The sequence below is a fragment of the Lutra lutra genome, chromosome 8, assembly GCF_902655055.1.
Source record: "Lutra lutra chromosome 8, mLutLut1.2, whole genome shotgun sequence".
NCBI classification, from domain to species: domain Eukaryota; kingdom Metazoa; phylum Chordata; class Mammalia; order Carnivora; family Mustelidae; genus Lutra; species Lutra lutra.
Window position 1 is genome coordinate 24,629,820 of NC_062285.1, and position 14,854 is coordinate 24,644,673.

The following is a 14,854-nucleotide window of genomic DNA, read 5'->3' on the forward strand; positions in this document are numbered from 1 at the left end:
AATTTTGGAAATAGTGGTGATGGCTACACAGCATTACAAATGTACTTAATGCCACTCAATTTTTCCTTTAATTCCTTTTTTTCTTCTTTACGGTTTTTCCTCATTTTCCTTTTGAAAAATTTTCACCCTTTTTATTTAGTGTGTTAGTATTTGGTTTTGTTTATTTGTATGCTTGTCTGGCATTGTGTTTTGATTCCGTTATAAAGATCAGTTCATCAGGTGGACTCGAATTTATTTTCTCTTGAGGTGATGTAGGCCAAGCTTCTCACCAGCTTCTCCCAATTTTAAGTTGACCTTGGGATGCCTCGACTCCGAGGTCATTAGTAAAGTCCACCATGCTGCTGGGCCTCTCAGCCATCTCTGCTGAGGAGGAGACCTGTGTGGGCAGCCACTGGCCCTCAAGGTCATCACCAAGGGTAACCTGACCAAGCTGAAGTTAGCTTGGCACATCCTGCCTTAGGAAAGAAGTAGTCGTTAAGATCAGTGACAAGGTGGGGCACCTGGGTGGCTCAGGGAGTTAAGTCTCTGCCTTTGGCTCGGGTCATGATCTTAGGGTCCTGGGATTGAGCCCCGCATCGGGCTCTCTGCTCAGCAGGGAGCCTGCTTCCCTCCCTCTCTCTGCCTGCCTCTCTGTCTATTTGTGATCTCTCTCTCTGTGTCAAATAAATAAAATCTTAAAAAAAAAAAAAAGATCAGTGACAAGGTTTAGTAGAACTCCTCCAAACTACAGACTGTCCTGTGAAATAAGAATGAAGAAGGCCTTGAACCATCCCAAAACAATCATTTTAAAGTGATCCGGACTGAGTAAGCCCTCTGCCTTGTCGTGGAGTACTCCAGTGAAAGAGAGGTGCTTGAGTTCCTAGTGGCTCGTGGAGGTCTGTCAGAAAGGCCACAGGCAAATTCTGTCAGATATGTCTGTGGGTACAGTCCCTAAAAGTGTGTTGTTCATAGAGTTAAAGACAGAACACCTGCTCTTGGATGCTGACGTGATAATGAAGTTTGAAGACTTTGGCTCCGGTAAGAGTTCACCTTTGGGAACAACTGGATACTTCCTTTGGCAGCACCGCCCCCAGCCCCCTTATGCTGCCCTGGAACTCTCCCAGGGCCAAATAAGATGGACCTGCATGGAGGTGTGGAATCTGAGGGCCATGGTGTAGACACGTACCCCTTCATGGAATACACCGTATCCCTCTTTACATTCCAGGGAAGGCGAAAAACTGCTCAAGGAGTTTCTCTTTCTCAGTCCCAGCAAGAAAGCACTTTGGAGCTCAGGATCCATTGGTGAATACGGGTCATGGGGAGGGACTAAAGCCTTATGTGGAGCCACTCCTTGACTACAGGGAAGCCGGGCTGGGTTGATGGTGTCCATGTGTCACACAGGGGAGAGATCCAAGACTCACCGATGGGCCGTAAGGGCAACAAAGTGATGGCCACCTATTTGCTCCCAAGTCACAAGAGAGCCAAGCTGGAGGGCCTAACCCTGCCCGAGCCCAGGGCCTCCACGGTCTTTCCTCTTCTCCACACCCCACCACTGCACCCCAGTCTCCCAACAAGACTCCATCTGCACCAGGGATTCACGTGCCATAGCCCAACTAGGCCTCAGGGCTGTGCCCCCAGAGGGGACCTGTGAGGGGCCCCAGCCCAGCACAGACTCCCATGGACTTACATCCCTCTGGCCCCTTTTTCCACCCACACATCAGAAGCCATGGCACAGAAGGAACCAGGTCCCCCCCCCCCCCCCCGCACGATGTGTCCAAAGGAAACCTCCGTCCATCGGGCAACTTCCCACAGGTGAGCCACCCCCTACTTCTTCTGACAACAGCCAACTCCCGGCCTGCAGGGAGCCCCTGGGAACTTCTTCAGCCAGTTCAGGTTCAAGTTTGTACTGAGACATCTGTGTTTCAGGTTTGCCAGAGGAACCTGAGAGCAGACACTGACAGGAGACACTCAAACCTCCCAGAATGTGAGCAGAAACTGTGATAAAGGAAACATGTGGGGAGGCCAAGTGGTGCTCTTTACACTTGATAGGGAGGATTAAAAGCATGAACTTCATGGAGCCCTGTTAGAAGGTACAGGAGCCCCGCCCTGTGCTGCCAGCAAACCGTAGCCCGTTTGGGCTGAGCAAGAAATTTGTGCTGCTGCTGGGTGTGCGGGGCCTGCCGGCCAAGGGGGTTTTGCGCAGTGCACAGAGGGGGTCCAAACTCTCAACGGAGTTCCATTTAAGTGGAGAGCCAGCTGCACCCCTGCGGCCTTCAAAACCACTGCCTCCCCACGGCCCCTTAACCACGACTTGGCTGCCGGGAGACTCCCGGGAGACAAAAGGAGAAGAGGCCACCGCGCCCCCTCCCCAGGCAAGGCTGCAGAAGCCCCACCGCCTTGTTTGCGTTTGCGCGGGGGGGGGGGGGGGGGGGGGGGGGGGGGCGCAAGGTTCTGCGGCGCTTGTGGGGGAGGGGAGTTGGTGTTTCCAGAAGCTTGGTTTACCAAGCTTGGCAAGGTAGGGGAGCCCTGAACAGGTAATTCCGGGAAAAATCTCCTGGGTGACTTTCACTGAGAGCTTCACTGGAGCTACATCTAGTGCCAAAAACAGTTCGGAGTTTATGGTAAGAAAGCGGGGTGTTACCGACATGTGCACGCACGCTCAACGCTATGACACTGACTCCAAGTGGAGAGTGGGTGCGATAAAGTAGTTGGGCTTCGCCTGTGCTTGGCTGTGGCCTTAACCGCAGGGGTTGGAAGTGGAGGAGGCAGCAAGAGGAAAATCAGCTGAAGTGTCACTGGCCCTGGTGTGACCTTCTGTCGTTTGTGATCCTCTCCATTCAACACAATCAATTCCAGAATACAGTCAGGGGAGGATGCTCTACCGACTTGTTTTCTGCACTGGCATCATGCTGATACAGAGAAATATATAAAAGTCTAAGGAAGGGAAGTTACAAAGTAAACATGGATGAAAAACACTCTCAAAATATAGCCCACAATCCAATAATGCATTTAAAAAGAGAGAAACATTTCGTCAAGGTCAGGTTGAGATTAATAAGGAATGCAAGGTTGGTTTAGCAATTGAAAAATGAATTAATGTAAGCCCTTTCTTTAAAAGATCAAAGGAGAAGGGTGCCTGGGTGGCTCAGTTGGTTGTCTGCCTTTGGCTCACATCATGATCCTAATGTCCTGGGATAGAGCCTGAGTTGCTCCCTCTCTCAAATAAACAAAATCTAAAAAATAAAAAAGATTAAAGGAGAAACAATATGATCATCCCAATAGAGGCTAAAAAAAGCTTTTGACGAAATTCTACATCCATTCACGGAAACAAATTTTGCCAAACTACGAATAGGAAGAAATCTCCTTAACATACTAAAATATATATATCCACTGAAATAAGCCAGCGGTAGTGAACATATCACATTTGATGGTGAAACTCCGAAAGCATTACCTTTAAGGAACCATATACTACTACTCTACTCTATTATACGTAGGTCCTGGATAGTACAAAAAGGCAAGGAAAAGAAAGATCTGAGGGTTGGAAAGAACAAAATGAAGCTGTCATTATTCATAGACTATTGTTTGCTAAATAGGAAGCCTAAAATAATTTGCTGAAAAATCATTAAAACTTCAAAGATTTATCAAGGTTGCTGGAATGAATTCCCTTTCTCTGTACTAGTTACAAAAGGACAAACAATGAAATTTTTAAAAACGCTCCATCTAACATAATAAAAAATTATAAAGTTATTTAAAAAGAAATTCACATGGAGCGCCTGGGTGGCTCAGTCGGTTAAGTGTCCAACTCTTGATTTTGGCTCAGGTTGTGATCTCAGGGTCATGAGATCAAGCCCCACATTGGGCTCTATGCTCAACGGGGAGTCTGCTCAAGATTCTCTCCCTCTGCCCTTCCCCCCTCTCTAAACTAAATAAGTAAGTCTTTAAAAAAATGAAAAAAATTAGTCCACATAAGAGGTACAAGATCTTCAATGGAGAAAATTAGAAAACTATCTGAAAACATTAAATAAGGAAATTGATTGAAAAAGATACATGAATCATGAATAGTGAATCTCTGTGTCACAAAGATATCAGCCTCTCCACCCACACACAACCGATATAGCTTTGCAACGCAATGCCAAGAAAAATTCAAGAATTCTCTTTTGTGGAACTTGACTCATGAATGTTAAAATTCATAGGGAAGAGCAAAGTGCCAAAACAACCCTTCATGAAGATGAACAAAATAGATAGGATTTAATGATTAAGACAGTTTGACATAGGTGGAGGGGTAAACAAAGGGAGAGTCCCCCCAAAATGATTATTAATTGCCGCTCGTGGGGACACCTGGATGGCTCAGTTGTTATGTATCTGCCTTAGGCTCAGGTCATGATCCAGGGTCCTGGGATGGAACCCCGAATTGGGCTCCCTGCTCAGCGGGGAGTCGGCTTCTCTCTCTCCCTCTGCTGCTCCCCCTGCTTGTGCTCTCTCTCTCTCTGTCCCTCTCTCTGACAAATAAATAAATAAAATCTTAAACAAACAAAAATTGCCCCTCATGTTTTCTGAAACCCACTCTAATCAGCCTTCACCCCCCACCATTGTACTGAAACTTCTGTCAGTGTCATCCATGATCTTGACAAAGACGAAAATCCAATCAATAATTCTCAGTCCACGTCTAACCTGTCATGCTTTCTCATTTGATATACTTCTGCATACTATATTCTTTTGGTTTTTCTCCCGCCCAAAGACCACTTCTCTGTCTCATACGCTCATTCTTCCTCTTCTTTCCAAGCTCTTTGAAGTGTTGCAATGTTGCAAACTCCCATGGCTCAGTCTTCAGTCCTCTTCTCTTTCTCCCTCTTTATCCATTCAGTTTCTAGGGTCATCCAGTCTGAAGGATCTAAATATTATCTCTGTGTTCATGAGTCCCACCTCTAGATGCCCAGCCCAGATTAGACTTGATATCCATCTGCCTATTTGACATCTGCACTTAGATGTCTGATGTCTCAACAGTAACATGTCCAAAACAAAACTTCTGATCTTTGCTCCTCACCAAACCTCCTCCACCAGTGGGCCTTCCAGTTACTCAGGCCCACAATCTTGGAATTATTCTGACTTGTCTCTTTCCCTCACACCCATGTAGAATCTACTGGGGACTATTGTTGACTCTAACTTCAAAATATATCCAGGATCTGAAATACTTCTCACTAGCTACCCTCCCCCACTACCACCTGAGTGTGAGACACCCATAAGTTCTCTGGATTCTAACATAGTAAGGATTTTGCTGCCAGCCTTGTTCCCCTATAGTCTATTTTCAACACAGCAACAAGAGTGATTTTTTTAAAAGATTTTATTTATTTATTTGACAGACAGAGATTACAAGCAGGCAGAGAGACAGTCAGAGAGAGGAGGAAGCAGGCTCCCTGCTGAGCAGAGAGCCCGATGTGGGGATCAATCCCAGGACCCTGGGATCATGACCTGAGCTGAAGGCAGAGGCTTTAACCCACTGAGCCACCCAGGCGCCCCAAGAGTGATTTTTTAAAAAGATTTATTTATTTACTTATTTGAGAGAGAGAGAGAGTGCGGTGAGGGGTGGAGGGCAGAGGGAGAGGGGCAGAGAGTCTCAAGCAGGGTTGGCACTGAGCCTGATGTGGGGCTCAGTCCCACCGCTGGAGATCACGACCTGAGCTGAAACCAAGAGTTGGTCACTTAACCCACTGTGCCACCCAGGCATTCCCCAGAATGATCCTTTTAAAAACTAAGTCATATCATGTCAGATCTTACTCAAAACTCTTCAACGGTTCTGTTTCACTCCCACTTAACACCAAATGCCTTTGTGTGAGGCCATATACAATCTGGTCTCCATCTTCTGTTCTCTGACCTCTTCTATTCTGCTCTGGCCACTCTGGCCCCTTACTGTTCCTCACATCTGTTGTGGAAGCTCATTCTTAGGGCCTTTGTAGAGGAGGCTGCCTTTGAAAGGGAAGTTCTTAGGGTCAGCTCTTTTACCCTCCTTCAAGCTTTTAATCAAATGTCATCTTCTCAAAGACACCTGTCTGGCTACCCTATTTACCATTGCATGTCACCTCTTCCATCCCACAGATCCAAGACATCCTGTCTCTTTTGCTCTGCCCTTTTTCTTTTTTTTTTTTTAAGATTTTATTTATTTATTTGACAGACAGAGATCACAAGTAGGCAGACAGGCAGGCAGAGAGAGAGGAAGGGAAGCAGGCTCCCCGCTGAGCAGAGAGCCCGAGGCGGAACTCGATCCCAGGACCCTGAGATCATGACCTGAGCCGAAGGCAGCGGCTTAACCCACTGAGCCACCCAGGCGCCCGCTCTGCCCTTTTTCAAATAGCACTTATTACAGCGTATCTTTTAATAGACAATATAATTTGCTTATTATATGTGTTATTGTCTGTAATCCCCAACCAGAATGTAATGCGAGGAGAAGGATCTTGTTTGTTCTGTTCCCTAATGTTTTTCAAGAATGAGCAGTGCCTTGCTCATATTAGGCACTCAATAACTATTTCAGTGAATGAAAGAATGAATAAGGACGATAGGATGGGATGAAATCAGGAGAGTTACAAAGGTAAAGGTAATGTTCTATGTCTTAAACTGGTGGTAGGTTCATAAACATGCCCTTTATTGTTAGAATTTTACATATATATATGGATGTATGTATATTGGATTATAATCAATATTAAATAAATAGTAAAAAGGAAAAAAAAAGGAACTTGATTGTCCAAATTGACTCACTCCCTAAGGAAAGCTGAGTTTTTACTGTACCTAGTATATTATCACTGGGCAGAAGACATCGATATTTCCATTGTCTTTTCTTCCTTTTTGTTCTGCGGAACAAGACATCATGGCTCTAGCTTCTGTTCAGAGGAGGGCATCTCAAGAGAAGAACATGCTTTGAAAGAGTTCTGAGAAGAACATTCTAGACTTAGAAAATAAAACAGAGCACAGTGTGACTTCCCTTTTCCCTTTTCCTGATTTCTTATAATGACTACAAGGCCCAGATGTCTCAGCTCTAGACACACACGGATACTGGAGTTCACCCCCAGTATTTCCCTACTGAAACACTGCTAGGGCTTCCTCAGCAGAGAAAGCACTCGCTGTTCTGAAGTTGCCATTTGCCTTTGTACCCCCACAGTGTCTGTCCCATCACCTGCAAGTTTAAAGATGAAAAACCAAAAAATCCTGGCCAGTACGTTTTGCTAACATTCGCTTTCTGTCTTTTACTTGGAAATTCATTGATTACACCATGAAAGTATTTTGGAGGAGAAAATTTAAAAACCAAAGGATTTACATGAAAAGGTAAAGCAAATATATTTTTTTAAAGATTTTGTTTATTTATCTGAGAGAAAGAGAGAGAGAACACAAGCAGGGGGGACCGGGAGAAGCAGACTCCCCACTGAGCAGGGACCCTGTACGTGGGACTCCATCCCAGGACTCTGGGATCATGACCTGAACTGAAGGCAGATACTTAGCCAACTGAGCCACACAGGCGCCCCAAGCAAATATTTTTAAAATGTAGTTCTATGCAAAAACAAGCTAAAATGTTTGGGAGCCTTTCTTCTCCACCACTTGCGTTGTTATATGTTAGACGTTTCCGATCAGTAACTCTCTAAACCCTGAATTTGTCAGGTCTTCCAGTCATTTCGCTCCAAGAAGATTTTTTTCTTTTAAGAGTCGGAAATGAACTCCTTTGATTAGAAAATGCTGTTCCAGTTCTTTGAGAACTTAATCAAGTGTGCACCACAACCCCCTTCCGTGTTTCAGCAGACTTGCAGGGACACTGGATTTGTTGCCCGGGAGAATGGGGTCAGACTGAATAGTGCGCACTTCTGTGTCTTTACAATAACCGAGAACCAGTCAGGGTGGTTGCAGCGCGTGTTCAGGGTGTGTTTTTGCTTTTTAAAGAGAAGATGCCTTTTTCACTCCTGATGAAGTGTACCTAGAAGTATGAGAGGAGACTTGAGAGGTCTCAAAAACCTGCCATCCACGTTTCTAGGAATTAAGGAGAGGGCAGAGGGATATAAATACAAAAAGGAATCCCCACTGAGATCCGTGCCCTAGGGAGATTTCTGTGAATTTCTTGCAAACGACCTCTTGAGAAAGAACTGGGGAACGAGCCAAGAGCGGAGAGGAACTCATTTAAATTCCCTGCTCCTGGGGCGCCTGGGTGGCTCAGTGGTTGGGGCCTCTGCCTTCGGCTCGGGTCATGGTCTCTGGGTCTTAGGATCGAGTCCCGCATGGGGCTCTCTTCTCCGCGGGGAGCCTGCCTCCTCCTGTCTCTCTCTGCCTGCCTCTCTGCCTACTTGTGATCAATCTGTCAAAAAAAAAAAAAAAAAAAAAAAATTCCCTGCTCCTCGCTTTTCCAGTTGGAGCGGCGCTGGCTGCAGACAACCCTCTGCGCGGCTTGGGACGCGCGGGCGGGCGCTGGGGTCAGGGCAGGTGCCACTCACCGCTTATCCCCGCCCCCCAGTACTGGTGGCCAATGGGAGCTGTCCGGGCCAACAGCGCAGCCAGTGGGAGACGGCGGGCGGAGGCGCGCTTCCATTTAAGGACGCCCGCCGCACGGGCACGCGGGACCGGCGTCTCAGGAGTGCGGCAGTAGCTGAGTAGGTGTCACCATGTCTTTGCAGGTGAGTCGAAGGGTGCGGAAGCCCCACGAGCGGGCTTCGTCCTCAGAGGGAAGAGCTCGAGTGGGCCTGGGGCAGGCGTGATGCCCATGGGTGGCGGGCGAGTCAGAACTGGAGCTTGGGACAGCTGTCGCCCGCAGTCCTCGCGCCCCAAGTTCCTCCCCCCCACCACCACCGCCGGGAGTTGTACGGAGTGACCCCGGGGACACTCCCACCCCCATCGCGAGCGCCCGCTCATTGCAGTGGGGACCACACCTGTGCCATCTGTTGACGGCGACCTGGGGCTCCCCATGGCAACACTTGTGAACCCCGGGGATCCGTTACTCGCGAAGAGCTGCCCCCGGGAGGGCGGAGGCCGGCTTGTTCCCGGAGGACAAGGCGGCCCTGCTCCGCCTGCTCCTTCTGTCTGCGAAAGGGAGGAGAGGGCGGCTGGGGCCCCACCCGCGCCCCCTCGCTCCTTGGTGAGACAAGTGTTTTTCTGAACAGCAGAGATCTGTAAAACTACAAAATAGTAGTTTTGCCAATATACGAAAAAAATACATGTTCAGGGTGGGAAATTTGGGGAAAGAGCAAATATAAGATAAGTGAAAACTATTAGGAATTCCTTCACGCAGGTGATAACCACTGCTAGCATGGGGGATTACTTTCTTGAACTGTGAAAAATGTGTGTGTGTGTGTGTGTGTGTGTGTGTGCTTGTATGTACTTGCACGTGCATGTGTATGTACACACATGTGTATATGTGTGTATATATACACACACACTGATTCAATTATACTCAAGTATATAGTTTTATTCCTGTACCTGTGACTATATTAGGAACATTTTTCATCATTAAATAATCTTCTAAAATAAAATTTGAAAAAAATATCTGGATACAATTTCACGGAATAAGGATTCCTTTTTTTTTTTTTTTTTTAAGATTTAAGTTTATTTTAGAGGGTGAAGGGGGAGGGACAGAGAGAGAGAATCCTCAAGTAGGCTCTACACCCAGCATGGAGCCCCAGATGGGGCTGGGTTCCAGGACCCTGAGATCACTACCTGAGCCAAAATCAGAAGTTGGAGTCTTTACCCACTCAGTCACCCAGGGACAACCCCCCCCTCCACCTTTAAGGATTCTTCAAGAAGTATTTTATGGTGACTAAAGGCACATACTCCAGAGTCCGCCAGGTTCAAATCCAAACCTTCCCCTTCTTAGACTGTGATGTGGTTACCTGGGTGGCTCAGTCAGTTGAGCATCTGACTCTTGGTTTCTGCTCCAGTTTTAGGATCTCCAGGTTGTGGGATCCAGCCCCTCGTTGGGCTCCACGCTCCACAGGCTGTCTGCTTGGTATTCTCTCCCTCTCTGCTCCCCCCCAAATAAATCAATAAATCTTAAAAAAAAAAATAAAAAGAAACATGTAATGAAATTTCTCTTGATAGATTTGTTTTCTCTACCTTTTGACCATATTCACCCACTTCCCTCACCCTTCACCTCCCCCTTGCAACTGCCAATCTGTCCTATGTTTTTATAAGTTTAGTTATTTAAGATTCCACATGTAAGTGAGGTCCTACAGTATTTGTCTCTGTGACTCACGCATCTCACGTAATGCTCCCAGCGTCCATCCATGTTGCTGCAAATGGCAGGATCTCCTTCATTTTTACAACTGAACAATATTCCATTGTGTGTGTGTGTGTGTGTGTGTGTCCATCCATCCATCATCAGGCACTTAGGTTGTAATGTCCATTCCTTAACTGTTGTAAACAATGATGCAGTGAACACGGGGTTGGGGGGGGGCAGCATCACTGTGACATAGGGATTTTGCTTTTTTTGGGTATATACCCAGAGGTGGGATTGCTGAATCACATGGCATTTGTATGTCTTTATTTATTTATTTTAATTTATAAATAATTTATTGGATTTTTTTTTCAGAAAAACTAATTCTTTATACTGAATAAGCTCTATACATACAAGTTTTCATTTTTCATTTAACTTGTATTTACTTCTTAGAAGTTTTCATGTTTCTGACCAGCCACTGTCTTTAAACCTCTTGGCGTTTTGTTTTTTTCTGGGCTCCCCACGGATTACTCAAAAACTGGGTGGCAGCCCTTTTCCCTGGTAACCTCTTATTTTCAAGGCACAGGACCTTATTTATAGTAGTTTTGTTGGTTCTGGGACCATGTAAAAAATTCTCTCTAAAGCCTTTTGCTGCTTAGTGCCTTGAATCTCTCAGATCTTGATCTTCTAGCCTTAGAGCCAAGTAAGTGGCTTTTAATCTGGCCCATAGACTGTACTTTTTGTACTTTTTTCAGCTTTTTTGGAATCACTTCCTTTTTCACATCCTTCGTTTTTCTTCTGCAAATGAATTTCTTTCAACTTTTCTGATGATGTCCTTATGTTAGTCTGTCCAGCTGTAGTTAACGTCTCAAGAGTCTAATCTGGAAGATTTTTGTTGGATGAACAGCTCATCTTCTTCAGGAGTGCTTTATCTCCAACCTGTTCCTCCCCTTTGTGCTTCTTCCTGGGTGCTGATCAGTCAGCTCCTCCCCAACAGGCTTTACTAGGCTGCTGGACCAACAGGTGGTGCTCCGCCTTCTCCTCCCTGTACCCCCCCAACCCTGCCCAGGCAAGGCCCACCCAGGCAAGTTTTCCTCCTTCTCCTCCCCACAGGTGGCACTGTGCCCCCTTCCCCTCCCCCAGGTGGTGTTCCCCTTGCCTCCTCCCCCTACCTCCTCCCTCCCCTCCCTGTGGTTCTCTGCCTTCCTCCCCTGCACCCCCCCCCCCCAGGCATGCTGGCCCTCCTCCACCATCACTGATGCAGGGGTGTGGGAGGTACAAGGCTGGAGCTGCACCATGACCCATGTAGCATCAGACCACCTCCATTTGTATGTCTTTGGAAAAATGTCTATTTCGTTCCTTTGCCCATTTTTAATTGAATTTTTCTTTTTGCTATTGAGTGGTGTAAGCTCTTTATATATTTAGGATATTAACACTTCTTTTTAAAGATAAATGATTTGCAAATATTTTCTCCCATTCCAAAAGGTTGCCTTTTCATTTTGTTGATGATTTTCTTTACTGTACAGAAGCTTTCTAGTTTAATGGAATCTCACGTCTTTATTTTTTGTTTTTGTTTTGTTGCCTTTGCTCTTGGTGTCAGATCCAAACAATCGTTGCTCAGACCAGTGTCCAGGAGTTTACTCCCTCTGTTTTCTTTCTTTCTTTTTTTTTTTTTTAACCCCCTCTGTTTTCTATTGAAGAGTTTTGTGGACTTAGGTCTTTTTTTTTTTTTTAAGATTTATTTATTTATTTGACAGACAGAAATCACAAGGAGGCAGAGAGGCAGGCAGAGAGAGAGGAGGAAGCAGGCTCCCTGCTGAGCAGAGAGCCCGATGCGGGGCTCGATCCCAGGACCCTGGGATCATGACCTGAGCCGAAGGCAGAGGCTTTAACCCACTGAGCCACCCAGGCACCCCTGTGGACTTAGGTCTTACATTCAAGTAAGATCTAAACAAAAGGTCTTACTTGACCTGACATTAAATCATTTGAGTTGGTTTTTGTGCACAGTGTCAGACAGTGGTCCAGTTTCAGTCTTTTGTATGTGACTGTCAGGTCACACACCATTTGTTGAAGAGACTCACCTTTCCACATTCTATGTTCTTGGCTCCTTTGTCGTAAATTAATGGACCATATATGCATGCTTTTATTTCTGGGCTCTCTATTCTGTTTCATTGATCCATTTGTTTTTAGGCCAATACCATACCCTTTTGATTACTATAGCTCTGTAATATAGCTGGAAATCAGGACACATCATGACTCCAGCTTTGTTATCTTTTCTCAAGATTGTTTTGTTTGGGGGTGCCTGGGTGGCTCAGTGGGTTAAGCTTCTGCCTTCTGCTCAGGTCGTGATCTTAGGGTCCTGGGATCAAGTCCCGCATTGGGCTCTCTGCTCAGTGGGGAGCCTGCTTCCCCTTCTCTCTCTGCCTTCCTCTGCATATTTGTGATCTCTCTCTCTCTGTCAAATAAATAAATAAAATAAAATATTTTTTAAAAAAAGATTGTTTTGTTTGTTCAGGGTCTTTTGTGGTTCTGTATGAACTTTTAGGTTGTTTTCTTGACTTCTGTAAAATATGCCATTGGAATGTTGATACGGATTGATTGCCATGAATCTGTATATTGCTTTTGATAGTATTGACATTTAAACAATAATATTTCTTCCAGTCCATGAGCATAGAGTATTTTTCATTTATTTGTGTCTTCTTTAGTTTTTAAAATTTTCTGAAAAATTTAAAAAATTTAAATTTATTAAAATTTAATTTAATTAAAATTATTAAATAAAATTTAAAATTTTTAAATTTTAAAAATTTAAATTTTTTTTTTTTAATTAAGAATTTTCAGTATTAGGGCACCTGGGTGGCTCAGTCAGTTAAGCATCCAGCTCTTGATCTCAGCCCAGGTCTTGATCTCAGGGTTGTGGGCTCAAGCCCTGCACTGGGCTCCATGCTGGGCATGGAGCCTACTTTAAAAAAAAAAAAAAAAAAGGAATTTTCACTAGTAACGGTTTTATGTGGTTCTCCATATCTTGTCTGAATATCAGGTAAGTACCAGGAGAGGTATCCATACATTAAATTAGGATAATTCTGGAAGAACTAGACCAATAATAGCTCTGTTTGAAACCTTCCTCTTTCTTTTTAAGTTCCTACTGTCTGGTGGTAAAATACCCACAAAATAGATAAGCCTGCTGAAAGTTAGTAAAGGCACCGTTGGCCTTTTCTTCCTTTGTGTTCTAGGCTGATTTTGATAGGATCACAAAAGATGTGAGGAAACTGAAAACAAGACCAGATGATGAAGAACTGAAAGAACTCTATGGGCTCTACAAACAATCTATAGTTGGAGACATTAATATTGGTATTGTGTGTGTGTGTGTGTGTATGTTGTGTATATATGTTAGCAATATTTTTAAAATCATATTTTAAAAAATAATACATTTCATTTGAGCAATGTTTATAGAAGCAGCGAGTAAAAAGTAAACTTGAAAATATATCTATTCTTCTTTCGGCAGAGTGTCCAGGAATGTTAGATTTAAAAGGCAAGGCTAAATGGGAAGCGTGGAACCTCCAAAAAGGTTGTTAATTCTTAAATAAGTGAAGTAAACTTTCTTAATTTCCCAGTACTTCAGCCCGTGAGATAATCTGTTTTGTGTCTTTCTAGGGCAATCAAAGGAAGATGCCATGAGTGCCTATATATCTAAAGCGAAAGAGCTGATAGAAAAATATGGAATTTAAAATTCAGCTGTGAGAAGGTTTTTCTTTTGAGGTCTTCATGATGCTATCATGTCCTATATCTAGGGAAGAAATGCACTGTTAACTCTACATGTCACGAATATGTTTGCTCTTAACATGAATTGTAATCCTTAATTAGAGGTATGCTGAAACTATTTAGTGAAGTTTTACTTGCTAAAAGCAGATGATTTTAAAAGTTATTTTAAAAGAAAAGTATTGCTCTGGTTGTATGTCACAAAAACATTAACAATATTTTTTGGCTTATTTGTTTTCCTACACTGAGTTATTATTATTGGTATGTGATCAAAACAGTTTACTAAGAACCAATAACAAGGTTCTTCCTTTGTTGTACGTGTAGCTCTGGGATTCTCACTGACTTGGGGACTTGGAAATCATAAACATACCTGGTTTCATTCCATACTCTGTAATTCTTTACTAGGTGACCAGAAACAAATTACTTCAGCTTGCTAAACCTCATCTATAGAGTAGAGGGAAAAATCAGTCTCACAGGGTTGTAAGAATTGAATGATTCTTGAGGTAACTGAGAATTGATAATTGAGGTAACTCTAATGATCCTACCTTCAATTTAAAGCATACATTATATAAAACCTAACAACAAATAAACTAAAATTTTTAAAAAATAAACTTATGAGTCCATGACTATTCAAAGAAAGAAAAAAGCCATCCACCCATTATTTTTCTTTAAATTTTTACATTTAAGACAGAAAAGTCAGGGGCGCCTGGGTGGCTCAGTGGGTTAAGCCTCTGCATTTGGCTCAGGTTGTGGTCTCAGGGTTCTGGGATCGAGCCCCGCATCGGGCTCTCTACTCAGCGGGGAGCCTGCTTCCTCCTCTCTCTCTGCCTCTCTCTCTGACTGCCTCTCTGCCTGCCTCTCTGCCTACTTGTGATCTCTCTCTGTCAAATAAATAAATAAAATCTTTAAAAAAAAAAAAAAGACAGAAAAATCAAATGTAGTATC

General features: G+C 44.2%; 1 protein-coding gene and 1 pseudogene across 1 annotated transcript; one reads left to right on the forward strand and one right to left on the reverse strand.

Moving 5' to 3' along the window:
- Positions 1-8,499: 8,499 nt before the first annotated feature.
- Positions 8,500-14,602, forward strand: ACBD7 (acyl-CoA binding domain containing 7). The gene is made up of 4 exons (XM_047743343.1): positions 8,500-8,621; positions 13,384-13,501; positions 13,656-13,718; positions 13,805-14,602. The coding sequence occupies exons 1-4, from the start codon at positions 8,610-8,612 to the stop codon at positions 13,876-13,878; spliced, it is 267 nt and encodes an 88-aa protein (XP_047599299.1). The 5' UTR covers positions 8,500-8,609; the 3' UTR covers positions 13,879-14,602.
- LOC125106265 (nucleolar protein 7-like) lies at positions 10,470-11,065 on the reverse strand (annotated as a pseudogene).
- Positions 14,603-14,854: the final 252 nt, after the last annotated feature.

Bases quoted from the DNA above. Each gene is read 5' to 3' on its own strand.
- ACBD7 (XM_047743343.1), top strand. The intron at 13,502-13,655 runs GTATTGTGTGTG...TTCTTTCGGCAG, and splicing joins AGTTGGAGACATTAATATTG to AGTGTCCAGGAATGTTAGAT. The intron at 13,719-13,804 runs GTTGTTAATTCT...GTGTCTTTCTAG, and splicing joins AGCGTGGAACCTCCAAAAAG to GGCAATCAAAGGAAGATGCC.